The 26,732-nt window shown below is 37.4% G+C and overlaps 2 protein-coding genes across 2 annotated transcripts in view; one reads left to right on the top strand and one right to left on the bottom strand.

Annotated features, from left to right (window-relative positions):
- LOC144966256 (integrin beta-1-like) overlaps nt 1-8,398 on the bottom strand; it is a 31,916-nt gene extending 23,518 nt beyond the window's left edge. Inside the window, exons 1-8 of the mRNA XM_078902457.1 lie at nt 8,308-8,398; nt 6,686-6,756; nt 6,000-6,091; nt 5,096-5,206; nt 4,296-4,377; nt 2,217-2,348; nt 1,774-1,870; nt 1,028-1,130 (exon numbers count right to left, since the gene is read on the bottom strand). Coding sequence (XP_078758583.1) covers nt 1,028-1,130; nt 1,774-1,870; nt 2,217-2,348; nt 4,296-4,377; nt 5,096-5,206; nt 6,000-6,091; nt 6,686-6,740 — 672 coding nt within the window. The 5' untranslated portion in view covers nt 6,741-6,756; nt 8,308-8,398. The remainder of the gene's footprint in view (nt 1-1,027; nt 1,131-1,773; nt 1,871-2,216; nt 2,349-4,295; nt 4,378-5,095; nt 5,207-5,999; nt 6,092-6,685; nt 6,757-8,307) is intronic.
- A 590-nt stretch (nt 8,399-8,988) lies between these two features.
- Nucleotides 8,989-26,732, top strand: part of LOC144966255 (integrin beta-PS-like) — a 39,178-nt gene continuing 21,434 nt past the window's right edge. The window contains exons 1-9 of the mRNA XM_078902456.1: nt 8,989-9,129; nt 13,336-13,414; nt 14,354-14,442; nt 15,799-15,909; nt 17,134-17,215; nt 18,755-18,886; nt 19,988-20,084; nt 20,720-20,816; nt 21,480-21,566. Coding sequence (XP_078758582.1) covers nt 13,360-13,414; nt 14,354-14,442; nt 15,799-15,909; nt 17,134-17,215; nt 18,755-18,886; nt 19,988-20,084; nt 20,720-20,816; nt 21,480-21,566 — 750 coding nt within the window. The 5' untranslated portion in view covers nt 8,989-9,129; nt 13,336-13,359. The remainder of the gene's footprint in view (nt 9,130-13,335; nt 13,415-14,353; nt 14,443-15,798; nt 15,910-17,133; nt 17,216-18,754; nt 18,887-19,987; nt 20,085-20,719; nt 20,817-21,479; nt 21,567-26,732) is intronic.

Raw genomic sequence — 26,732 nt, 5'->3', positions numbered from 1 at the left:
ATACAAAATCAAGTAAACTCATTCCAATACAAAGACAGAAAACATGTTGGAAAACAGATATAGGGGAATAGAAGACACAGTAAGTGCCTCCCTGCCCACTATGGGAGGTGAGGAACCCCAGACTGTCTGATTTGTTAATAAATCCAACTAAAATCGTTTCATGGGCTTTCGTATTGAATTTACAAATATTATGTATTCTTGATACTGACTATCCAATTTAACATCTATTGCCTGAAGTACTTTATTGTTAGTAAGTAAGTAGAAAGCCTCGCAGTCTGAATGATGCTTGCTGAGAATTGTGTGATTTAGTCACAGATTTTTTAAAACCTCAATGAGTATAGCTGCTCTCTCCATCCATGTTGTTAATTGTTTCCATTGGTCATGGTCCTGGGCCAGAGTTTTGAGGCTGTCAAAATCTTGTTGAAACTTTAGTACGGAGGGCACTGCAGTTTTCTTAGTTCTTCGGGGATTAAGGGGATAAAGTGCTTTATCAATATACAGTAAATGGCCTCCCTACCGATAGTGTTGTCTATATTTACAACAACATGTCGTATTTAATTCTGCTATATTTAGACCAAACCTATAGATTTTTGCACTGACCTCTACTATTCCAATAATTTGAGGTTTTACATCCCTGATACTGATTTGAAATTCTGCAAGATTTATTCCTGAAAGAGTCTGCAATTGTATATAAGCAGATACACTGTAGTCCTTATTTACACACTTCCATAAAACTAAAAATCTGCAGCAATTTTGTTTGAATATTTATAGTCTAAATTTCAAAACTGATCATCATTTACGTTAACTGCAAATAATATTTGCATGATTTGGTTTTCCTTTTGTTTTATCTTTTTAAAAATGTTCTTTCATGGCTTTTTTTTTTTCGATTTTATTTTTTGGAGGGGGGGGGGGGGGGGCACGGATAGGGGTTGGGGGGGGGGGGGAGGGAAGAAGGTTGAGGGTGGTAACATATTTTTCTTCTTCAACCTACAAACCGGCAAACGTAATCGAGAACAGATCTACTCACAGCAAAGCGAGATGTTTCTAGATCCAAACTGAGTTGATTTTTAAACCCATATGGAGGCACACACTTTTGCCCTGATAAAGAAACATGGCAGGGATTTTTTAACCTGAAATTATATTCAAAATAATGATATAATTAAAAACTGTGAGTTGAAATGAAAGGAATAAAAGTCCTGGCAGCCCCCCCCCCCTCCCCCCCCCCCCCCCCTCTCTCTTTCTCTCTCTCACTCTATCTATCTCACTCGCTCATCTCTTCTCTCCTCTCTCACTCTATCTCACTCGCTCATCTCATCTCTCCCTCTCTATCTATCTCATTCACTCATCTCTTCTCTCCTCTCTCTCTCTCTCTCTCTCTCTCTCTCTCTCTCTCTCTCTCTCTCTCACTCACTCTATCTATCTCACTCACTCATCTCTTCTGTCCTCTCTCTCTCTCACTCTATCTATCTCACTCGCTCATCTCATCTCTCCTCTCTCTCTCTCTCTCTCTCTCTCTCTCTCTCTCTCTCTCTCTCTCTCAAAGAAGCATTATGTACGATAAATTTGCTGCTAATCACTCCAGGTTACTGTCTATATTAAAATTGCATTAAACTACATAGTCTCATTTCTAGTTTTTACATTTAAGTTCCTTCTTTTCATAAGTTATAATCACATTTCTAAGCCCTCCCATCAATCTCTGTAAGAGGTTCCTTTTAGGAGTAAGTAATGTTAGAAATTAATACTCGGGTATCATTTGGCTTATTGTGTACGCACTTTGAAGGCACAACACTGACAAAAGGAGACACAACCTTGTCCACAAATGACCCGAATCCAAGCCTGAAGTTTTTGGTAATGGCCGACATTCGAGCGGCTGAAATAATAATGATAATGATTATAATAATGGTGATAATGATACTGATGATGATGATGATCACGACGATGATGATAATGATGATGAGGAGGATGATGGTGATGAAACAGAATCTAACGACAACATTTTTCTTCCCAAAAGGGAATTTCTTTTTATTTATATATCTTTTTTAATTGCTCATAAGTTTAGGTGTGTTTAATTAAATATGCAGACATGACTAAAAAAATCATCATCAAAAGCTATTATTAAGCATTAAAACTCTATAAATCAGATGGATACACAAATGGTTGCAGAAGATGCTTTAAGCTGTACAAAAGTCTTCTAAAAATCAAATACATTCACAAACCGATGAGGTTGCCAAGTTTAGCCAGTTTTCCCTTATCGTCATCCATGGATGAGGATAAATCCATCAAGTAGTACAAATCCACTGGATAATTGGCAGCCATACGAAATACGATTGGAATGCGTACTGGTTTCTCTGGGAAAATAATAATGAAAAAAACATAACAGAAGACTGGGTTTTTCTGGGAAAAGGAGATTTAAGAATAAAAAAACAACATAGGACTGGTTTTTTAAAATAAATCTGGTGAGTCAATGAATATGTTGTAAAAAAAAACCTTTTTAAAGAAATAGTTGAAAAGTAACTGATTGTGGTTACGTCATCATGAGGAAACCCATGTGATATCAATGAGCCATTGTGATAGATGACGTCATTACAATTTTCGAGAGCCACGTTCAATTGAGCCTCAATGGATAAACATTTCTGCATCTCTCTAATCTGAAGACTTAAAATAGCAAAGGCCAGAAATAGTGTCAATTTTTGATTTGTTGTTTTGGAAAGCACCTTGATAATGTGCCATATATGAAGTTTGTGCAATATGACGCTATTATGGAAACCTGGCAGCAATTTAATCGATGGGGAAAGAGCATAATACATCATGTATTTGCATGTATGAAAAGCATGATTGTTTTGTTTGTTTGATTTTAAAGGTTTTCCTGCACTTGCAACACATTCAGGTCATATCGACGCCAGTAAATAGGAAGAAAATGGGATTGTAAAAGTTCTAGAATTACAATTAAAGTACCCAAGAAAAAGTAAGACAAAGAGGAATTGGTTCAAATAGGAAACATATTTAGATTCCAATAGCACACTCTCAGTGTACGTAGTTTGAGATCACCTAAATGTTTATCCTGACACAAGCACAGGTCCCCATTAAGAGGAACACACTCAAATGTTTACAAATCATGCATATGTAAAACAGGAAATAATGCAATGCATAACAGAGATATGATTTAAGAGACAAAAAAATATCACCCGAAACTCTACCTATACATAAATTTGAATGTTTCTCTCCCAGTCAAGGACTCCGGCCAGGGCCAGGACAAAACCAAGAAATACCATTCCAAGATAAAGAGAGAAAGCATATTGAAAATCATATAGGGGGATAGAAAACACAGTAAGTGCCACCCTACCCATGGGAGGGACGCTATTGTGGCAACCTGACAACAATGCTTATCGATGGGAGAGAGTGTAATAAAGCATGTAGAGCTTGAGCTTGAGATTTTATATAGAGCAATATCCACTAAACATGCTCAAAGCGCCTTACAAGGGGTACCAGGCCAACAGCAACACTTAACATGTAGGACGTGACATGACGTCTGTTAGGCGATATTACATTTTTTTTCGGACAGAGACAACGCTGTTAACGGCCAGGTACTCATTTTACACCTGAGTTCAATGAGACAATGTGAGTAAAGAGCCTTTTCCAAAGACTCAACTATGCGTCGAGCGAGGCTCGAACTCAGGGCCTTCCGATGTGAAAGCGAGTGTCATACCACTAGACCACATAGCTGCACATGTACTTGCATGTATAGAAAAACACTGGAGAGTGTTACAATGAATGTAGGATGTTGAATGAATTTAATTAATCAATTAATCAAAGATAGTAATCAATACCAAACAAGATTTTACAAGTATGTCTGACCCCAGAGCTGCCAACCTCAAAACATCAAAAATAGTAAGATGGGGGGGTAGGTGGGGGGGGGGGTATTCTATTAGAAAATGTATACCTGTACCATCTTGCTCCTAAGATTAATGAAAACCTTTAAGTGGTTGGGTGGTTGAGGTTAATCAAAATCTTAATTTTAACATCAATTAATTAATTTTATTACATATATATATATATATATATAATATATATATATATATATATATATATATATATATATATATATATATATATATATATATATATATATATATATATAAACAAAAACAAAAAAAACGTGCCATTTAAAAGGACAAATATATTTTTTTCTTGTTTGTTTGTTTGTGTGTGTGTGTGTGTGTGTGTGTGTGTGTGTTGTTTTTGGATTACAGCATAATTGGCAGCTCTGTAATCCCATCAAAAATTTCTAAACTTACTGGGTCTGATCCTCAATCTAATACTCTGGGGTTGGATCTGGACAGCATCTTCAGGTCTATCGCCATCTTGAACTTCAAGATCCTAAGATAATATATTTTGTTATACATTGAGAAATGACCAAATAGCTAGTAAATTAACAGAAGGTAATTTGTCTGTCTGAATATATATATAGGACCTTCACTTCTGAGTTTTCTATGGGCTTGGGACTGTCCCACTAAATGTTATTTACACATATGTTTCTTAAACCTGTTTATAAAGATTCGATAAGTGTATTGCAGAGATGACAAACATGTCAGTGATTAGTTTTACATCGAAGATGTGGTGGGTTTGCTAATAAAATATATCAAATTAATTTTTTTGTAGCTATGAGGTCTTGTGGTATGCCATTCACATTTGGATCAGAAGGTTCTGGGTTCAAGTCCCAATCTGAGGGGTGCATAGTTGAGTCCTTGGAAAAGGCTCTTTACTCACATTCTCTCAGGTGTAAAATGAGTACCTGGCCATTAACATTTTTGTCTCTGTCTGATCCCCTAACCGGCATCATACCTCGTCCTACATGTTAAGTCTTACAGTCGGATAAGGACCCCTTGTAAGTGAGTTTTCAGCATTGCTTCACACCAACAGGGAAATGTTGCTACTCAAAACTCGAAGAAATAGATGACAATGTGAAATTGGATGTGACCTTCAATTGAAGCTTACATTTAATTTCACATTGTGATTTACTTCACACCAAATGGAATTGTGGGTAAAAAAACACAAATAAAATAACTTGTGAAAACTAAAAACATCCAATACTCACATCAATCTTTTTAATTTCATCGCTTGGAAACTGGATCATATCCTTATCACAGAAACCTCTGATGTGATTATCAAATGTGTCGCACCGTGGCTGATTTTGTTCCTGGTAGATCTGTGTGATAAAATGAGAAATAATCAAACTTATGTTCTTAAGAAGAAATGTACAAAGTTGTCCAAGGAGAAACCTGCTATAAAGTCTTTGTATAGCCAATTTTAGATTATAGCTTATGTGTTTGGAAACCCAAGAGTAAAAAGCAGAGAGAACAGCTCGAGAAAATTCATAATAATAGGGCATGTAGTTTTGTTTGTAACAATTACAGGACTGAAAGCATCTGTGAGATGCACAAGAGCCTAAACTGGTCGCTATTACATGAAAGACGCACTATATAAAAAGCCAAAGTCCTCTTTAAGACCCTCATGGACTGACAATGATACGAATCGATCACCTTATCCCAAACAAAAGAAAATAGCACTCATATCAGGTCCCGCAGTCACAAGTTATGGCTCATCTCAACCCGTTTTTTCCAAGCACCAACCGAATATGGAATTCTCTGCCTGAAAATATTTTAAAAATTAATGGCCAAATTGAATTTGACAGAAAAATCGATAAAATAAAAATAAAAGCCGACTGGGCACATTCATTTGCTCTCACCATACTCACAGTCGCGATTTACTTTGATGTGTGTAGTTGTGACTTAATGCCAAGACATGACAAGTACTGTATGAAATGGAAATATGATTCCAAATGGCCTACGGGGAATAACTGAAACATTGTGAAGAGCATTGAGCTTGGTAAATCCATGGAAATGTGCGATATAAATATATACCTCTTATTTTTCATTTAAAATTTTACCCCAAAAACAAATTATAAACGAGTCACAACAGATTTTCCAAACTACATTTACCTCTGACATGCACCAACCACATTCTTTTGCTGTGGCAATACAAGCAGAACAAGACTCTTGGGCTGATGCCACCAAACACGGGTTTTCATCTTCTGTTGGAAAAATTATTATTTGAAACAGCTTTATTTTAGAGAATTTTAAATCAATCATTTTGAACCAATGCTTGAATTGGATGTGAAGTTATGCTAAGTTATCTATCTTTATAACAAATGACCCATTGGCTGCCATACGTTTTTCAACTGATTTTCGTTATCAATCTGATTGGTAAATTTTTTCAGTGATTATAATTCTGGATTTTTTAAGATAAATTTTGAAATTCAATTTTCCAAAGAGAATATATGTGCTTTATATTCTATGAATTTAATTGTAGTTCAAAAGGATGCAAGTTGAAAGATGCCATATGTTTTAAAATCCTTGTGCCTAGCTCCCCATGAAAAAAACACCCGAACAATCTTCGACTTGTCTGTTAAAAGTTGATACAGATTACCTTACAATAGATAAATGAATTTATGATAAATTTGAATTCATAAAAATATAAAATTGGAAATTGCCTGTATTTTATAGTTTGACTTTATAATCACCAATAAACCGTTCATCTCCTTCCTCTTCATATATGTTTCAAATAGCTAACAGATTGATACATCAAACACACCACAACAACATCAAAATAAATTCCTTTCAAATACCTTGACCAAGAGCTTGACTGACACATAGTGTCAACAATATAGCCCAGAGCAGCATCGAAGCAGAACTTCTTCTGTGTAATAAAGAAATAAAAGTAAGATATCAGCAACTTCAAAAATTCAATGCAATCAACTCAGATTTATTTATCATTTATTGTTGCTGTTAAAGAGTGCTATAAGATTAATTAACTAAATCATCTCAATTTATTCCAGGGTTGCTAATTTAAGAGGCAAAAAGTTACTGAACTTTTACAACAACGCATTGACGGACCCTGTCTGAGCGCTGAACTCCAGTAAAAAGACATTATGTACTTATTTTTTTTCAGTTTAGCAAGTGAATGGAAAACAAACTGAGGGTTTATAATATACTGAATTCCGTAAATATACGAAAAATTGGCAACCTTGTTATTCAATTAACATGAATTGATTATCTGGTAAAAGAGTCCCAGTCAAGGCCTTGTACGATAAATTTTCCCTGCATCTTAGTAGAATAAATTATCCACATCCATTTAACCCAAATGTTTCTCTTACTTATGTAATTCTTGATTTCCTCTAAACCTTCCTCTTCTTTTTGAACATTCTCTTTCTCCTCCTTCAAACAACAACAACAACAACAACAACAACAACAACAACAACAACAACAACAACAACAACAACAACAAAAACAAACAAACAAAAAATAAAACACATACACAAAAAAAAAAAAAAAAAACAGAAAAGAAAAGAAAAAAACACGGTGGGCTTTTATACAACTTGTAAGAAATAATTTAAGTTGGAGTTGGAGATGGTCACAAGTAGGAGTGGGGCGGAGAAAGCACAGGGTGCAATGTGAGCCGAAGATAGCTTTGTACACTGTAGTGTTGGTAGGAGAGTGAAATTTCGTTTTAAATGAATTAACTTTGTCTCATTGCGCTAATAATTGAATTTATATCATCTTAGACAACAAAGATTCCAGCTTGGATTTTCGGTGATGCTAAATTACACATATATATATGCTATTTATATAACAAGATGATGATGATGATGATGATGATGATGATGATGATGATGATGATGATGATGATGATGATGATGGTGATGATGATGATGATGATTATGGTGATGATGATGGTGATGATGATGACGATGATGGTTATGATGATGATGATGATGATGATGATGATGATGATGATGATGATGATGATGATAATGATTTAACATCATTATATATCAAAATGTAGAGATAAAAGAAACAGTCACAAGGAAGACAGAAAGAGATGATGAAAAAGATAAGTTGAGGAAAGGGAGAGTGTGGGGGGGGGGGGGGGGGGGGGGGGGGGTATATGGATAAGATCACAACAAAAATAAAACAACAGAAAAAAAAAGTTTAAAAAAAAAAATTTTTAAACGATCAAAAAGAAAAGAAATAAAGAGGAAAGAAAGAGAGGAATCCTATAAAAAGGAATTTCAGACATTTCAAAAGTTCCAGAAACTTTTCTTCACTTTGTTGAGGTTGAGAAGGGTTGTTACTTTAGTATCATGAAGTTGTTTTCCTTCTGGATTTACAAGATAATCAAAAATCATTTGCCTTTTTACTAGACAGAAATAATGCAATACTATCGATGTCTTGTTTAAAATCTACTCACGATTTCTTTTGAACTCCTTTCACTTCTCTGTTGTGCCGACTTCCTTTCTCTTCCCCTCTACAGTAGATGTTACTCACCTTGTTCCATATTACTCACTACAGTACTCACCAGGAATGCCAAATAGTTATATTTTTAAAAACATGCCAAATATGTCATTAAATAGCTAAATTATAAAATAGCATCCACTATATTCAAGCGTCGTTACTAGAGTATAGATAAAAAAAATAACTAGATCTACGAGGTCTAAATGTCTTGGAAATGGAAAGCTTTGATAAGTCAACAGATTTTTAAAATGAAATTTTGAGTTTTAGTACTCAACATGCCAAGATGGCAACCTACTTGTAAAACTAAAATACGAGGTAACCTCGCTCTAAGTTATCAAAGAAAGAAAGTGAGAACGATAAATGCTTAGAAAGAGTGCAGAACTAAGGATTAGATTTAGCTGGAAAAAAGAAAGTGTCATAAACACAATTGAATCCCAGTCTCAAGTTGAACGGGCGAGTTGGCATTGGAGGCAAAGACTTGAAAAAAAAAAAAAAAAAAGGGGGGGGGGGGGGGGGGGGGGGGGAGGGAGGATTTACCTACTTTTTCCGGTGACGTCACGGACAATCCCCTCAAATCTTTTTCCTCTTTTATATCACAAGCTTCGAGCCCTCAACCTTGACGAACCACATCCCCTCCAAAAGCCACGAACACATTAGTCATACATTTTATTAATTATTGTTCAAATCAAACAAAAACACTGGGACACATTTTCGTTTGAAGGAGTTGATTTCTGTATTTTCAGCCTTTGTTGGTATTCGATGAGTAACAACAACAAAGGTGAGTACCTAACTTCTGTGTCTATAGCAGACAGTGAGCATTCGAACTAAGGAAATTCAATGAAAACAAAATGGAATCTCTCGGACCTTTCAGTGCGAAGGACTTCGTTATCTATTTGTACGAGATAATGAACGCTGTTTTTGTTTTTCTTGTGTCCAATTAAACTTAAACCGCTTCGAGTTCGAGAGATTGATGAATTGACTCGGAGCAGTTCAGAGTCAAGAGGTTTATTTTTTTTTTAAACGCGGAAATCTCTTCAAATGTTCATCGATTTTAATTTTGTCACACAACTTTGTCCATATATTAAGTACACGGCAAAGGAACAAATTTCGACACATAATCTATCAGTATACTAAGACGCTGATGTATGTTTGAGTACTTCCTGCTTTTTTCACGGTTTTTCATGACATTGATTTGTGAAAACAAAATGCTTTTACTGCCTTTACTTTATAATAAGTATCTATTAGTCGTCTATAAGTCAATAAAATAAAGCCCCCCCCCCCTCTCTCTCTCTCTCTCTCTCTCTCTCTCTCTCTCTCTCTCTCTCTCTCTCTCTCTCTCTCTCTCTCTCTGTGTGTGTTTGTGTGAACATCATCATCATCATCATCATCATTGCCTTTTTCACCCTGGGTCAGGGTATAGGCCACAGACAAACAGTTTCCATCCTTCTCTATCCTGAGCCAACTTTTTTATCTCATTCCAGGTCTTACCACTTCTCTGTATATAAGCTTCTTTAATTCTTCTCCATGTTCCTCGTGGCCTTCCCCTTGATCTTCTGCCCTGAGGGTTCCAGTCCAATACTTTCTTTGTTATAGTTGAGTCATTCTTTCTAAGCGTGTGTCCAATCCACCTCCATCGTCTTCTTCCTATATCCTCTCCCACTGGTTTCTGCTGTGTTCTTTTCCATACTTCTTCATTTTTTATTCTATCCATCCATTTTATTCTGAGTAGCTTACGCATGCACCTGTTTTCGAAAATCTGTACCCTCCTTATACATGCCTGTGATGCGTTCCAAGTTTCACATCCATACAGTAGGACAGACTTCACGTTTGAGTTGAAAAGTCTTAGCTTTAGTTGAAGGGAGATATCTTTAGTTCTCCAAACTCTGTTCAAAGATGTGAATGCAGCCTGTGCCTTTCCTATTCGTGCTTTCACCTCTGCTTCCGTGCCTCCATCCTTGTCAATTATACTTCCGAGATAGCAGAAAGTGTCTATATCTTCGAGTTCTTGATCTTTTACTTTGATCAGCTCCCTTTGACGCGTACCTATCCTCAAGACCTTTGACTTTGCAGGGTGAATTCTCTTAGACCAATTGATTCCGAGAGGCTGTTTATAATTGTGGTTTTTGCTTGCATCTGGTCCTGGGTGTGGGACAAAAGAGCCAGATCATCTGCAAAATCCAGATCATCCAACTGTGTCCAGGGGGTCCACTGTATCCCATTTCTTCTCCCTTTGGAGGTTTCCTTCATTAGCCAATCAATGGCAAGGATGAACAGGAATGGAGAGAGCAAGCATCCCTGCTTGACACCAGTCTTAATTTCAAAGCTGTCAGTAAGCTGATCTTCATGTACAACCCTGCAACTTGATCCTTCATACATTTCCTTAATGAGGTTTACTATCTTTTCAGGGAGTCCATAATGTGCCAGAATTTTCCACAATGTTGCTCTGTCAATACTGTCGAAAGCCTTCTCGTAATCCAGAAAGTTGACAATAAGAGGAGAGTTCCATTCTATAGACTGTTCCACTATGACTCGCAGAGAGGCAATCTGGTCGGTGGTTGAACGGTTTTTCCGAAAACCTGCCTGTTCGTCCCGCAGTTTAGCATCTGTTGCATTCTTAATTCTCTCTAAAATAATACGGTTGAAAACCTTTCCTGGGATAGAAAGAAGAGTGATGCCTCGATAATTATTACAATTACTGAGGTCCCCTTTCTTTGGAAGCTTGATAAGATGTCCTTCCTTCCAATCCTTTGGGAATATCCCGTCATTCCAGATTCTCTCAAATAGTGGGTGCAGGGCCTCAGCATTTCTTTCCGCATCAACTTTTAATGCCTCCGGTGGAATCTGGTCTGGTCCAGCAGCTTTCCCCCTTTTCATCTTGTTAATGGCACCCACAATCTCTGCTATTGATGGTGGATCACAGCTAATTGGTAGCTCATTCCTTGCAGGCAAAATTTCTGGCTGGTTGTCTGGTGGTGGTCTGTTCAGAAGGCAGTTGAAATGTTCCCTCCATCGTTCAGATTGAGCCTCTTTTCCAAAAATAGTTTTCCCATCTTTGTCTTTGACTGGTACCTCTGGTTTCCCATATTTTCCAGCAAGTGTCTTGGTAGTTTGATAAAGGATCCTCATGTGTCCTCCAGTCGCTGCTGCTTCTGCTTTCTCTGCAAGTCTGTTCATGAATGCTTCCTTGTCTTTCTTCACAGATCTTTTGACTTCCTTAGCTATGGCTCGATACTGCTCTTGTGCATCCAGTCTTGAAGCCCTTGTTCGGCTTGCATTCACTTGTTCCTTCCTTGTTCTCCTCTTTTCAATAAGGTCCAAGGTGGTTGGACTTATCCATTCTTTATGTTCCGATTTCTTTACCCCCAATACCTCGTGGCAAGTTGTTATGTAGACTTCCTTGATCTTTGCCCAATGTGACTCTACATCTATGTCCTCCTCGAGCTCAGTAAGAGGTTGGAATCTATTACTCAATTGTAGTTTGAATTCCTCATTCTTTTCCCCATCAAGTGCATTCACCTCGAATTTTCTTCTTGTATGTGATCTGGCCCCGTGTTTTCTGAGTCGGAGCTTAAGCTTTGCCAATAGCAGGTGGTGGTCTGATCCAACATCTGCCCCTCTCCGTACTGTCACATCTTCCAATGAACGTCTGAATCTACGAGAGATACAAAAATGATCAATCTGATTCTCTGTCACACCATCTGGTGAGACCCAAGTTGCTTTGTGGATCCTCTTATGGGGGAACACTGATCCTCCAATCACCAAACTGTTGAATGCACAGAAATTTGCAAATCTCTCACCATTATCATTCATTTCTCCTATGCCATGACGTCCCATGATACCTTCATAGCCTACGTTATCCTGTCCCACTTTTGCATTAGCATCTCCCATCAATATGTTGATGTCTTTCCTTGGCAACTTGTCAATGACTTGTTGTAGCAGACCATAAAATGTATCTTTGTCCTCATCTGTTGCATCATTTGTTGGGGCATAGATCTGTACAATGTTCATGCTGATCTTCTTACTCGTGTTGTAAAGGACGCCATGATGATCCTTTCTCCGCATTGTTCCCATCCTCTCAGTGACTTCTGGGCAAACTTGCTTAGAATTATTCCTACTCCCTGTGTATGAATCCCGTCCCCTCTCCCTGAATATAAAATCTTCTCCCCAGACTTAAGGTGTTTCTGTCCGGATTGTATCCAGTGGGTTTCGCTTACTCCAAGTATATGCAGCCTGTATCTTCTCATCTCAGTCACAACTTGAGAGCTTTTTCCTGCTTCATACATGGTGCGAACGTTCCACGACGCAATTCGAAGCTGCTTGTTTGGCGAAGACGTCATCGGGTCAGCAGAGTCCTTTCGGCTTTGTCTGTTGTCCTTCATAAATTCTGTAATTCCAGAAACTCTTCGGTCGCCCAAGCTAAAAAAAGGATTTAGTTTGTCTGTCTGTGTTTCTGTAACGGTTTGAGTTTAACGGAAAGGGGTGTTAACCCTTTGCCAACCCCCAACCTGGAGGACCAGGTGACTCAAAGATGGGGGAATCACACACCATTAGTCGCCTTTTACGACACGCTGGCTTGGCGTTGGGCTATTCTTGACCCTCTCAGTTGAGGGACCCCGGACACCACACGGGGAGTGAACATCATACAAAGGAAAATCCAACATAAGAAGATGTTTGAAGACATGGCCATCAAGTGGCTGGTATGAGTGAAATTTTAGATTGCTACACATTGGTTTTGAAACATATAAGGTTATCCCTTTTATGAAAGCTCCATTTTTATAGATTTTATATTTAAGAGAAATAGGAGGTTGGAGAGACAGTGTATATATGTGTGTGTGTGTGTGTAAAATTTGATTAGCCTACTTATAAACTTACCACAATCACTTTTTTTTGGGTTTTTTTTTTTTTTTTGCTCTTTTAAATACTAAGATAATGATAAAGGTAATTTTGCATATTTGACAATTAATTTTGTTTCTTTCTTTTACAGACGGCAAAACAAAAACCTTTTGAGATGCAACTGTGGGCATTTTTGTTGACAATTTGTGTCAGTCAAATTCTTGGTCAAGGTAATTCAAAGTCATTAAAATGTCTATGACTGATAATGACGATATGATTGACATGATTTTAACTTAACGTACAATCCCATCGAGGGGCACACTTCCAATTTTTTAATTAAGAAGTTCTTCAGATCCAAGCTCCAAAAGACTCATGGACTCGGAGTTTGACGTTCTTCAGATCCAAGCTCGAAAAGACCCATGGACTTGGCGTTTATCTCATTTCTTTTGCATGAACTGGACAACAGCAATTGCTTGCTACCCTTTCAATCGCATAACAGTCTATTCCAGTAAACTTTATACCAGATAATAGAGACCCAGTTATGAAATAATAACCTTTTGGATGATCCAATCCCATAATTCAATCCCACAACTATGTTTGTGTGGCTATGTGGTCTTGGGGTATGACACTCGCTTTCGGATCGGAAGGTCCTGGGTTTAAGCCTCGCTCAGCGCATAGTTGAGTCCTTGGAAACGGCTCTTTACTCACATTCTCTCACCGTACTCAGGTGTAAAATGAGTACCTGGCCGTTAACAGCGTTGTCTCTGTCGGAAAAGATGTAATATCGCCTAACAGGCGTCATGTCTCGTTCTACATGTTACGTGTTGCTCTTGGTTAGGGACCCTTTGTAAAGCGCTTTGAGCACGTTTAGTGGATACTGCATTATACAAAAAGCTCAAGCTCACGTTTACGACACTTTCTTTTTTCCAGCAAAATTAGATTGACGTTTTAGGTAAAGTCTGGAACGTTATCGGTATGGAGAGATTGAATGAAATACATTAGGTACTTTTTCACAGCCAGATGAATATTATATAGTCTAGATCTGTAGAGAATTCTGGACTTCTAGATTCTGAACAATAATTTCAATCATTTTTATGCTATGGCTTAACTATTCATGAATTTATTTATTTTCTCTGATATCATTTTAATATTTATTTTTCCTCGAGCAGATGAAAATCCATGTTTAGTGTCAACAGCTCAGGAGTCTTGTGCTGCTTGTATTGCTACTGCCAAAGAATGTGCATGGTGCATGTCGGAGGTAAGATTTTGGTTTGAATTGATATTTAGAAGAAAGATGAAAGATGTTTGCTTGTGATTTTTAGCCATTCATATCCTTTTGAGAGTCAGCGATATGGGTCAATTATTTTTCAGTCCTTGTCAGTAATAGTGTTGTCTCTGTCGAAGAAAAATGTAATAACACCTTACAGTTGTCGTATTTTGTCCTATATTTTAAATTTTGCTGTGGCCTGGGACTATTACAATCACCACTACTACAGCCACCAGACAGCATCCTACCTACCTATCATGCACATTCTGCTCCCTCTGTGTGTGTGTGTGTGTGTGTGTGTGTGTGTGTGTGTGTGTGTGTGTGTGTGTGTCTTTGTATAAGCACTTCACTTTAACATGAAACACAGGCAGACATTCCACCTGACAAGATTTTAAGCTACAGGCTATGTTAAGCAACACTGCTAAGTTGGTTTAAAAAAAAACATGAAAAGGCAAAATAGACTGGCACATTTACTTCTGGAGTTACATTGGCTCCCTGTGTATGAAAGAATAAATTATAACATTGTGCTTTTGTGCTTTAAAATATCTGTCAGGTGAAGCTCCATCTTCCCTGACAGATTGCTTGCAAGACTACACACCAGCGAGGCCACTCGGGACACAACAAAACTACAAAATACACGATTTTAAGTATTATGGCGAGAGATCCTTTCAAAGCATTGGTCCCAAAATATGGAATTCTATCCTCGTAAATGGAAGGGAAACAATGTACAAACATTCAAACTGAACCTGAAGACATGTTTGTTCTTTAGGTCATATTTTATATAAATTTCTAAACAAATGTTGTGTGAAGTTGTGGAAAATGTGCCTTTGTGAGCGATGTGCCAGTGATGTAATTTAAGAATTGCTGATATTTAGGGCATAGAGCATGGCCTAGTCATGATAATGTACTATATCTTCTCTTCTTAAAGAAAATGTACTATATAAATACTATTAATTATTATTATCATTGAATTATTATTATTATTATTATTATTATTTATTATTATTATTATTATTATTATTATTATTATTATTATTATTATTATTATTATTATTATTATTAATTATTATCATTGAATTAATATTATTATTATTACTATTATTATTATTATTATTATCATTATTATTGTATGATGAATGAATCTTGGCTTTGTCTTAGACTCTATTTTAAAAATGGATAGAAAGTGTTCATTTGAATTATGACAAATTATGGGATAGCCTTCTTGCCTTAAATATTAGAACTGTGAGGATGTCATCAACTTGAAAATGTCCTTTCAAGGACAGTGACATTGTAATGAATGATATTTACTTCTCTACATATTTTCTAATCTTTATATTTCCCTGACAGATTTACCATGAACAAAATCGGCCACGATGCGACATGTATGACAATCATATCAGAGGTCCTTGTGAAAAGAATATGACTCATTTCCCAGTTGTTGAACTAAGGAAAATTGATGTAAGTATTTAGTCATAAGATACATATCAATCATGTATCAATGTTTTCGTAAGCCTTCTGAGAGGGGGAGGGGATATTTCTATTGCCGCCCCTGTTAATCTTTTATTTTTTTCCTTCATGTCCATGCTTTGTGATTTTGCTCTGGGAAAAGACAATTTGGTTTTGCCTTGTACTGTGCTCGGACCTTTTCTTGAAAATTTATTATTGCTGTTGTTGTTGTTAGTGTTGTAACTTGTTATTTCAGTCTTTCTGATTTTAAGACATTTTTCCTCGAGTCTCTCTTTGGGCCTATTATTTTATGATAAATAAATGTCAAACTTGTACCAAATTAAGGGAATTCTTGTGTCAATTTATTATTGAAATAAAGGTTAGGTTTCAATTTAGCTCATAGAGGGAAAATCTCGAATGCTGGAAAAATTGATTAAACTAGTTTTGGAAAGCCACTTCATATAATCAATATAATAGTGTTTTATTTGTAATTGATAGGGTGAATTCCTTTAGGTCGGGTTCTTTAGTCAGTGTTTGAATAAGAGACTTTTGAGTGGTTTCAAATGAAACACGTGATTAAATTGCTCATGGAATTTCTTTGTCTCCAATTTGAATGATTTCGCTATCCCACAATATTTGTTTTGCTGGTGCTGAAATAAGAGGGGAAGTGAGGAAACCCTCAGGCACATTATAGACGATGCCCCTAGTACGAGCCATAACAAGTCCCTGCAACCCTTGTACTTAGCTTCTCTGACTCTGGACAGGGTTGCACAAACGAGATGGAAGTCAACTTGGAAAAATTCAGCCCATTGTGGAGGTGGAAACATTAAGAACCTGTCTAATGACAGCGATGCTTCATCAGTGGGAACTTTCCATCTGTACATGTTGTGGCAAAGAACCCGAAACCGAAGAGCATCTGGTTGAGCATTGCATTGTGATGAGGCTATTGAGTGGGTTCACAACGATATACAATTGTGGCAATGAATTTGCCACCTGGATAGACCATCATAATATTGTAGTGGTAAATTAGACCATTAGAAGCTGCTGCCGCATGCAGTATAAATTACCTGTAACCAGAAAGAATTCATGTTTATCTTTGGAGTGGGTTAATTAGTAATGCTTTTGTTATGTAGAATGAGAATACCACTTATAACTTTACATTAAGATCTTCTAAATTCATGTCAAATAATACAACCACTTTAGGGAAATTTCACAGATTTGTTTTTCTTCTTTTAGGATTTCAAAGTTCAAGATGGCGATAGACCCGAAGATGCAGTACAAATTCAACCACAGAGTGTTCGTTTGAGGATAAGACCAAGTAAGTTTTGAATTGAGGGAAACAGCTGGATAAGTCTTCTGGCCTCCCATGGTGGGGCAGGGAGGTTATCTTTTCTTTGTCTCCAATGCTCTTAAAATCCCTTTTCCTGCTGTCTTTTGTCTTGGAATGAGATAACTTGGTTTTGTCCTGGCCCCCTGGCTGGATTCCATGGCTGAGAGGGAAACAGTCAAATGTATGGTATTAGTTTCGGAAGATATGCTTTTTTTTTACCCTTGAAAATCCTTTTTCTGTTGTGCATTCATGTAGTTTTTGTTTTGACTATATTTTGTAACTATGTGAGTTTATTCCTCTTAGTGGGATTCTGTGGGTGTGGATGAGACTTTTAGGTGATATCAAGCTAAGTACAGTGGAAGTTTGGTTTTGGAATATAATTCTGTTCCCCTTTTGATCCAGTCTCCTTTGTCTTACTTTCCTTTGTGTGCTTTTAACTCTAAATCTAGATTATTTTGACAACCGTCAATTGGGGTTACTTTGCCTCAAGAAGATACTGTTCCTCTGTGAATTTTGAATAATCTAAGCTTTGTTGCAGTTGTTGTATTGTATTGCCACAGAACTAAATAATCTCTTATTGGTCCAAAATTCGTGGATAGCTCATACGGTAGAGTCATGCTCTCCCCGGCCAGGCGGAGTTGTCGTACCAGTAAGGCCGCGGGTTCAAACCCCCATCACCGCCGCGAAAATTTTTATTCTCTATTGTCTTCTGGCACTTTCCTACTCACTTCATCTCTTGTTGTGACCAACATAAGTGCCTGCTCCACTTACTTTTCTGAATCAAAATTCAAGAGGCAAAGTAACCCCAGTTGACGGTATCTAATTTTCATCCTTTTTACTAACTCTGAATGACCTAAATGTGTAAAACCATTAAAAGAAAAAAACAACACTTGTGACCTGTAGGTCAAAGGTTGGAATTCTACTGTTTGGGGCGCAAAATTGAGTCTCGAGGAAAATCTCTATACTAATATTTTTCTCACCATCCTCAGGTGTAAATTGGTACCCAATTGGTAACAGCGTTGTCTCTGTTGAGAAGAAACTAACATTGCCCTTCACAAGCTTCAAGTCCCGTCCTACATGTTCAGAGGCGCTTTAGGCTTGAGGCCACTAAACACCACGTGCACATTAACTTAATGGATGCTGCATTAAGTACTCTTGAGTATGGCTTTGTGGTCTAGTGGTATAACATTCGCCTTCAGACCGAAAGGTCCAGGGTACGAGTCCTGATCTGAGCAGCCCATAGTTGAGTCCTTGGAAAAGGCTCCTAACTCACATTCTCTCACTGTGCTCAAGTGTATAATTAGTACCTTGGGGTGAACAATGTTGTCTCTGTCAGAAAAAAAAGTGTAATATTGCCTTACAGGTGTCGTGCCTTGTCGTATATGTTAAGTTTTGCTCTTGGCTAGGGACCAATTGGAAAGTGCTTTGAGCATTTGAAGTGATTATTGCGCTATATAAATGTTCAATTAAAATTTAATTTTTTATTTTTCTAATTTTAAAATGATTTGTCAATCTCCCTTTCCACAGAACAACCAGTCCGTATTCCAATCCTGTTTCGTATGGCTGCCAATTATCCAGTAGACTTGTACTACCTGATGGATTTATCCAAGTCTATGGATGACGATAAGGACAATTTGGCTAGACTTGGCAACCTTATAGGTGTGGATTTAATTATTATTATTATTATCTACTCTCCTTAGAAGGGATCCCAATGCCTCAGTTGGTAGTGCACTCACTCTACATGCAAAATGACTGGGTGGGGTTCCTACCTCCCATAGACAAATAATAATAATTTATAGCAACATTTACACTATCTCCCATAGTGGACAGGGAGGTACTTATTGTGTCTTCTATCCCCCTATATCTGTTTTCCAACTTGCATTCTGTCTTTGTCTTAGAATGAGATTGCTTGGTTTTGTCCTGGCCCTGGTCAGGGTCCTGGCTGGGAGGGAAACAGTCAAATGCATATTTATTGTTTTGGGAGATGATATTTTTTTCCTTGTAAATCATCTCTCTGTTATGTATTATTATATTTGTTATAATTTATAATGTAAGCATTTGAGTGTATTCCTCTTCGTGGGGGCCGTGCTTGTGTCCAGATGAGACTTATAGGTGATCTCAATTTAAGTACACTGATAGTGTGCTCTTGGAATCTACATCTGTTCCCTTTTGAACCAATTCCCCTTTGTCTGCCTTAATCTTGGATGCTTTAATTGTAATTCTAGAACTTTTTACTATCCATTTTCTTCCTTTTTACTGGCGCTGATATGACTTTAATGTGTTGCAAAACCCTTAAAAACATAAAAACAGAGATCAGTTTTTGGTGAAGTAGAGATTTTTTCCCGACCCCTTGTCCACCCAGCAGTGATTGGGTAGCTGGGTCTGTTGTATCTGGCAAAAGTACTTGGTAGTAGACAAATCATATGTAAAGGGTAGCGAGTAATTGTTAATGTCCATTTCACACTATAGAAACCGGGATAAACTCTGGCTCCTTGAGCCTGATGGCTCTAAAGGACTACTACTCTCCTTAGCATTGTACACAATCTCTTTGGCTCTTACTATTTTTTTTTAAGTAAAAGGTTGTATCTCGGTAACAAATTGCTCACAAAACATTCTTCTTCATTTATCCCACTGATCAGTCAAAATGAAGTACTGAGATTAGTGTTATTATTAGCATTATTATTATTATTATTATTATTATTATTATTATTTTTATTATTATTATTATTATTATTATTATTATTATTATTATTATTTCAGCTGCTCGAATGTCGGCCATTACCAAAAACTTCAGGCTTGGATTTGGGTCATTTGTGGACAAGGTTGTGTCTCCTTTTGTCAGTGTTGTGCCAGATAAGTATGTATACAACCAGCCAAATTATAAATTTGTATGATAATAACTATTTCTTAATTAACGCTTACAATCAAAACCTCTAAGCACTTCACATAAACATAACTCACTGTTTTCTATGGTCATTTGTAGATGAGTTTGTGTCACCCTTTGTCAGTGTTGTGCTGAAGAAGTATGTATACAAGCAACCAAATTATACATTTGTATGATAACTATTTCTTACTATCAAAACCTCTAAGCACTTCACATAAACATAACCATAATCTTAAACAACACACTGTATTCTATTGACATAAAGCAACGATCACACAGGGAGATACTCACTCGCACTTATTGCCTGGATTAAAACACATCTGACTTTGAGAACGATGGATTTTTCTCTTGAAAACCCCAAGTAGTCCTTCAGAGCCATTAGGCCCATGGAGCCGGTGTTTATCCCAATTTCTAATGTGTGAAGCGGACAATAGCAATTGCTAGCTACCCTTTAGATAGGACACTAGTTGCCTTGGTCATAAACAAGTGGATAATAGGATTAAGGACAGGAATGCTACAAAACTAATTGATAAATGTAGAAGAGCTAATGCGAAATTCTTAATTGTTGTAATGACATTTATATATTGTATTATATTTTATTGTTCCAGATTGATAACGCCTTGCAAACTGGCCTCAGGAGATTGTGTACCTCCGTACGGCTTTAGAAATCAGCTTAGTTTGGATTTGGAGACTTCGAGATTCGCTGTGAGTTGAACTATTCTCAATTATTAAAAAAAATTGATGCCATTCATTAAAAAATATTGGTATAGAATGGTTTGTTTGTTTTTTTTCTGTTTTGCTCACTTAGTAAATCGTTTGATGCCGATGGAAATAGGCCTGATTAAAGCCCTGGTAGGGCTGTCGTGCTTGTTTATTTTATTGTCTGTCTACCCAGTAGTGAAAGGTTCGCTAGTTCTGTTAGAGCTAATGAAAGTAATTTGCAAAATACTGAAATCCTATTTAAAGGGTAGCAAGTAATTTAATGTATAAACATCATTGGCCTTTACGTCTATATAAAATAAATAGTACATGATATAACTTTGATAGAAAAAATTTGATATAAAATGAAAACTTACCTAGACTACTACTGCTATGACAAAGTTTTATGAGAAGATTTTTTTGAAACTGGTTGATATATCTTAACTAGTTAACTGCCAGACTCTGTCAAAATTTGGGCCAGACAACTCGTCTTTCTAATATCGATCGTCATTCGATTTAAATGACCCTCATCTTGGCAAAAACTCTCAAACCTAGGACCTTATGAGGTCCCAGTTTGAGAGTATACTGTGTTTTCTAGATTATACATAATCTTCTATTGCAAATTGCTTTTGTTTGTCCCTAAATATTAGTTTCTATGTATGATTTCAGAAAAAAGTGCGAGAATCTCCTATTTCTGGAAATTTGGATGCTCCTGAAGGAGGGTTTGATGCCATCATGCAAGCTGTAGTTTGTGAGGTTAGGTTGTGTATGTGTGTTCATTTTGTTAAATGATTGATGGGGAGCTGCAAGGTCTGGGCCGGACGTCCCGCTTGCTGAAAGGAAATTGATGTGCATTTCGAACCCAACACCTCTCATTTCCAGGTGCATTGATTGCCGCGTAATCCTGTCTGACAGAGATTATTGCATATGGCCTCTCATGCATTATTGTGTCCATAACAGCACCTTCCCGTGGTGTTCCCCGTTTCTACTGAGTTTGTTATGGGCGCGACCGAGTCCCCGGCGGTATAACCGGGCTAGGGAGTAGGTGGGACCCCTTCCTCTTAAGGTGCAGGAGACAGAACCCACCGATGAGTGGTACACGCTCTGCTCCTCACCCACCCACCTCACACTCATTCTGTAGTGTGGTGTCCTCTGTATGTCCTTACTTTTCTTAATCTACCCCTATAGCTCATACTTGTTTCCTAATGCTGTAACTTTAACACTTCTATACTCCCTCTTTGGTCGACTGTGGCCCATGTCTTCTGTATGACTATCTGTGATTGATTGTAATCATGTATCCTTCTTAAAAAATTGAGATTTTTAGGGGAAAGGGCTGGTATCCCTTTGTTTTAGGCCCACAGAATCTCTCATCGACACAAATGACCAAGGACGTGACGATCCTCTGTTTATGAAATATGGCCCTTTAAGCAGAAAGAATAACTGAAATAGATAACTGCAAGCCAGGAAACAGTAGGTGGCGGGGAATGGGCGACCGTCAATCATGAAAGAGACTGTGGGAAAGACAAAATGAAGGCTACTTGACTAAACCTATAAAAATTAATTATATGAGGAACATGCATCTGCAGTTCAACTCCTGATGTTATGCAGCTGACAAGGAATACAGGTTAGGGTGGGAAGACAGACCAGAGACTCCCCAGCATGCCATGACAAACAAAAGGAAAGCATACGAGCTCGGACGTCGCCTCGAAAAAGGTCCGCGCCAGACAGTGAGTACCCAGGCTGATCTGCGCGAAAAGTCAGCTACTGGGACAAAGAAATTCCACAAACATTTGAATATTTTACAAATTAACATTTGTGGAATCAGGAATAAAAAGACAGAGCTGAAGAAATTATTAAATGAAAAGGAAGTTCACATTGCTTTACTTCAGGAAACCCTGTATAAAAATAGCGATCCATATATTGCTGGTTATACATACTATACCTGCAAATGTGACGACTGCCGTGGTGTTATTACTTATATAAGAAATGACATCACGGGAGATGTCACTTCTAAACCATCACAGAACTCAACTGATGTACAGAAAGTAACCTTATGGCACCTAAATAAGAAATTTACCATTTACAACATTTACAACCCTCCACGGTGTACTATAAACCTAACAGATCTAAACAGTTCCCAATACAACAACACAATAATTGCTGGTGACTTCAATGGCCACTCTCCACTATGGGGATACAAAAATCTAAACAACACAGGAAAAGAACTAGAAAAGCTTTGCAATACAACCAACCTCACCATTTTACAAAATGCAGACTCAGTCCCGACCCTTCTTCACAGAGCTCATATGTCCCTGAGTCATCCCGATCTAACCATCATCTCCTCTGACCTTCTGAATTCTTGTCACATTAAAGTCCTGGATGAAATAGGCAGTGACCATAAACCAATTTTAACACAAATAACAGTTCAAACACAGAAGAAAACATTTGAGCAGAAATCCAAATGGAATTTCAAGAAAGCAAACTGGGATGTTTTCACAGCAACATTAGATGACCAGCTTCCAAAAATTACAGATACATCAAGTGTAGAACATTTAAACGAAGCCCTCACCAAAGCCATTCTTGCAGCTGCAAAAGCAGGAATTCCAAGAGGTAGTCGACAGAACTACAAACCCTTCTGGAGCAAAGAAATTGAAAAAGCAGTAAATGCAAGAAAGGAAACAAGGAAAAACTTAGAGGAAAACAAAACCATTAAAAACAAGATTGAGTACAATAAAGCATCGGCAATTGTCAAAAGAACTATTAACAACGCTAAAAGAAAGAAATGGGCAGACACATGCGCTAATATTGACCTCAATCAAAATGGGAAAAAAGCATGGGCCTTACTTAATAATCTTAACAATGAAACCCCGAAAACCAACCCAAAGCCCATGAAAACTACAGAAGGAACAATCGTAGATGACCAAATAAAAGCCATGATCTTCAACAAACATTTTGCTTCAGTAAACAAGGCATCAAAAAGAAGTGAAAAGGACAAAAAATTGATTAAAGACCTTAAACATCAAGAAAAGGCCCCAAAAGCTATCTCATATCTGTTCAAAGAGGGCTTTACCATGTCAGAACTTCACAGAGCTATGAAAAAACTCAAGTTAAGGAAATCCCCTGGACCAGATAAGATACACAATGAAATGCTCCTGCATCTTAGCGTGAGAGGTAAACAGATGCTTCTCAAACTTATAAATCTAACATGGGAGACAGGAATAGTACCAAGGGGATGGAAAAATGCTATTATAATTCCAATCTTAAAGAAAGATAAACCACCCGACGAAACGAAAAGTTACCGACCAATATCTCTCACCTCATGTGTTGGAAAGATCGCTGAGAGAATGGTAAATAACCGATTATACTGGTGGCTGGAGACATGTGGCCTACTAAATAAATATCAGGCAGGCTTTAGGATAGGGCAAAGAACAGAAGATCAATTGTTTAGATTAAGTCAAAAAATAATTGATGGCTTTCAAGATGGAAAACATACAGTCGCGGTTTTTGTTGATCTCCAACAGGCCTATGACAAAGTATGGAGGAAAGGGTTGTTATCAAAAATGATGGACTACGGAATTGATGGAAATCTCTACTTCTGGATTAAACAATTTCTCAGTAACAGAACAATCCAAACAAAAATTAATAACGGACTGTCAAACAGAGAAGTATTAGAGGAAGGTCTCCCACAAGGATCCTGCCTCAGCTGTACTCTCCTTCTTATTTTTATAAATGATCTACCAGAAGTATTACAGACAGAAAAGGCCCTATATGCTGACGATTTAGTTATGTGGTATACTACAAAGCACCTACCAATAGCCTCCAATAGAATAAATGAAGATTTAGAAAGCTTAAACACCTTCTGTGATAAATGGAAATTAAAAGTAAATTGCAATAAAACAGTCTACTCTATATTTACTAAGAGCCATCCTGTTTCCAAGAAAGAAATAACACTCTCCATCCAAGGCCATCGACTCGCGAAAGAAGAAAACCCCACATATTTGGGCATACAGTTAGACAGACAACTATCTCTGAACAAACACACTCAGAATGTAAAAATCAAAGCCACAAGGAGACTCCAGTTACTAAAACGACTAGCCAGTACTAATTGGGGAGCAGACAAAAACTCGCTTCGACAACTCTATTTAGGCTATGTGCGTTCCGTCATGGACTACAATTTAGCCCTCCAAAATGTAGGTAGTAAAAAACACACACAAAACCTTGGACAGAGTACAAAACCAAGCCCTTCGCTTCATCTCCGGTGCCCTGAGATCGACACCCACAGCAGCATGTGAAATACATACTAATATGGAACCACTTGGACTTCGCAGAGAATCAGCAGTGCTTGAAATGGTTGAAAGATACAAACGAAAAGAGGAAAACCATCCAAACAGAATTCTGGCAGAGAAATGGAAACCAAGAACAAGATTAAAACAAAAATCCCTGCTACACATTGCAAACAACTTGAATGAAAGACACAGACTCCCAGAAAACAGAGAAAAATCTATTTTAATCAGTCAAAAACCTCCATACGCCGAACTAAAACTTCCAAAAATAAAGACTAACCTCGTAGAAGAAACAACAAGAAATAGAAACAAATCAGATATACAAACATTAGCAATGAAGACGATACAAGAATACCCAGACAACTGGATACATGTTTACACAGATGGATCTGCCCACAAAGGAACTAAAAATGCTGGGTATGGGTTTGTAGTAGAATACCAGATAAAACCTGTGATAAAATCCACAATTCTTGCGGAAGCTTCCTGCTCAAACTACGAGGCAGAGGCAGTTGCAATAGAAGCCTCACTGCGACACCTCTCTTCTGTTTTCCAGCTAAACCCTTCAAAACTTCAAAACACTGTCATCTTCACAGACTCCAAATCGGTTCTCCAAGCTCTCGATTTAGATAAACTCTCCTCAACGTTCAATAGTCTAAGATCTCAACTAGATGAATTCCTTACAACACACAGAGTAGACTTATCTCTCCAGTGGATACCAGGACATTCAAATATACCAGGAAATGACAATGCAGACAGACTAGCCAGACTCGGATCAACACTTTTACAACCATCATTTCCAGTATCCTTAGACACACGAAACAAATAATCAAAACAAATAAGAGAGAAGAATGGATGAACAGTTGGGCAATGAGCGCCACGGGTAGATGTATGTTTTCCCATATGACCACTCCTGTAAAGACTGATTGCCTAAATAAGCTCAGAAGACACCAGCAAAGCATCATCTTTCAACTAAGAACACAACACATACCGCTCAACAACCATTTAAGCAAAATTACAAAAGACACATCCCCTCCTGCCCCTATGTCAACACCCCAATGAAACAGTAACACACCACTTGCTTGAATGTCAACCTCTTGAAGATCTGAGATGCACATTCCTCCCACCAAATCCAAGCATCAGTAACACACTTTATAGTCACCTGGAACAACTACAATAGACGTCTAACTTCTACGTCATGGCACAAGACCGAAGGGCTAGAGCTCAGGTGGTCGCTGGTTCGGATAAGTAAGTAAGTAAGTAAGTTAAATGATTGATTGAATGGGAATTTATAATTGATCGTCTGTCTAAAGATTATCAGACCACATTTTCACAAAATTATCAGCCTCATTGTCATTGATTCCACTTAATTATTTGGTATACTTCTATCCTATTACCCCGAACTCTCCTGTAACTCAGCCTTGATAATATCAGTTTTCATAACCTCTCTCTCTGTGACCCATTGAATCAAACTAGTATTCGTATTGTATTGTCTAAAAGCAAATAGGCTTTAAAATTGTTAAATGCTCTTTGTAAATACAACGGTAGCATCTTTCAAAGGTGTATTTGTGTTGGAATTAATTAATAGATGAGCATTGAGTTTATAGGGAAAATGATGAGAATTTAAAACGGGAATCTATGA

The sequence above is a fragment of the Berghia stephanieae genome, chromosome 2 (genome assembly GCF_034508935.2).
Source record: "Berghia stephanieae isolate SIO BIC M18660-M18661 chromosome 2, UCSD_Bste_1.3, whole genome shotgun sequence".
NCBI classification, from domain to species: domain Eukaryota; kingdom Metazoa; phylum Mollusca; class Gastropoda; order Nudibranchia; family Aeolidiidae; genus Berghia; species Berghia stephanieae.
This window is presented reverse-complemented; position numbering and strand designations above follow the sequence as displayed.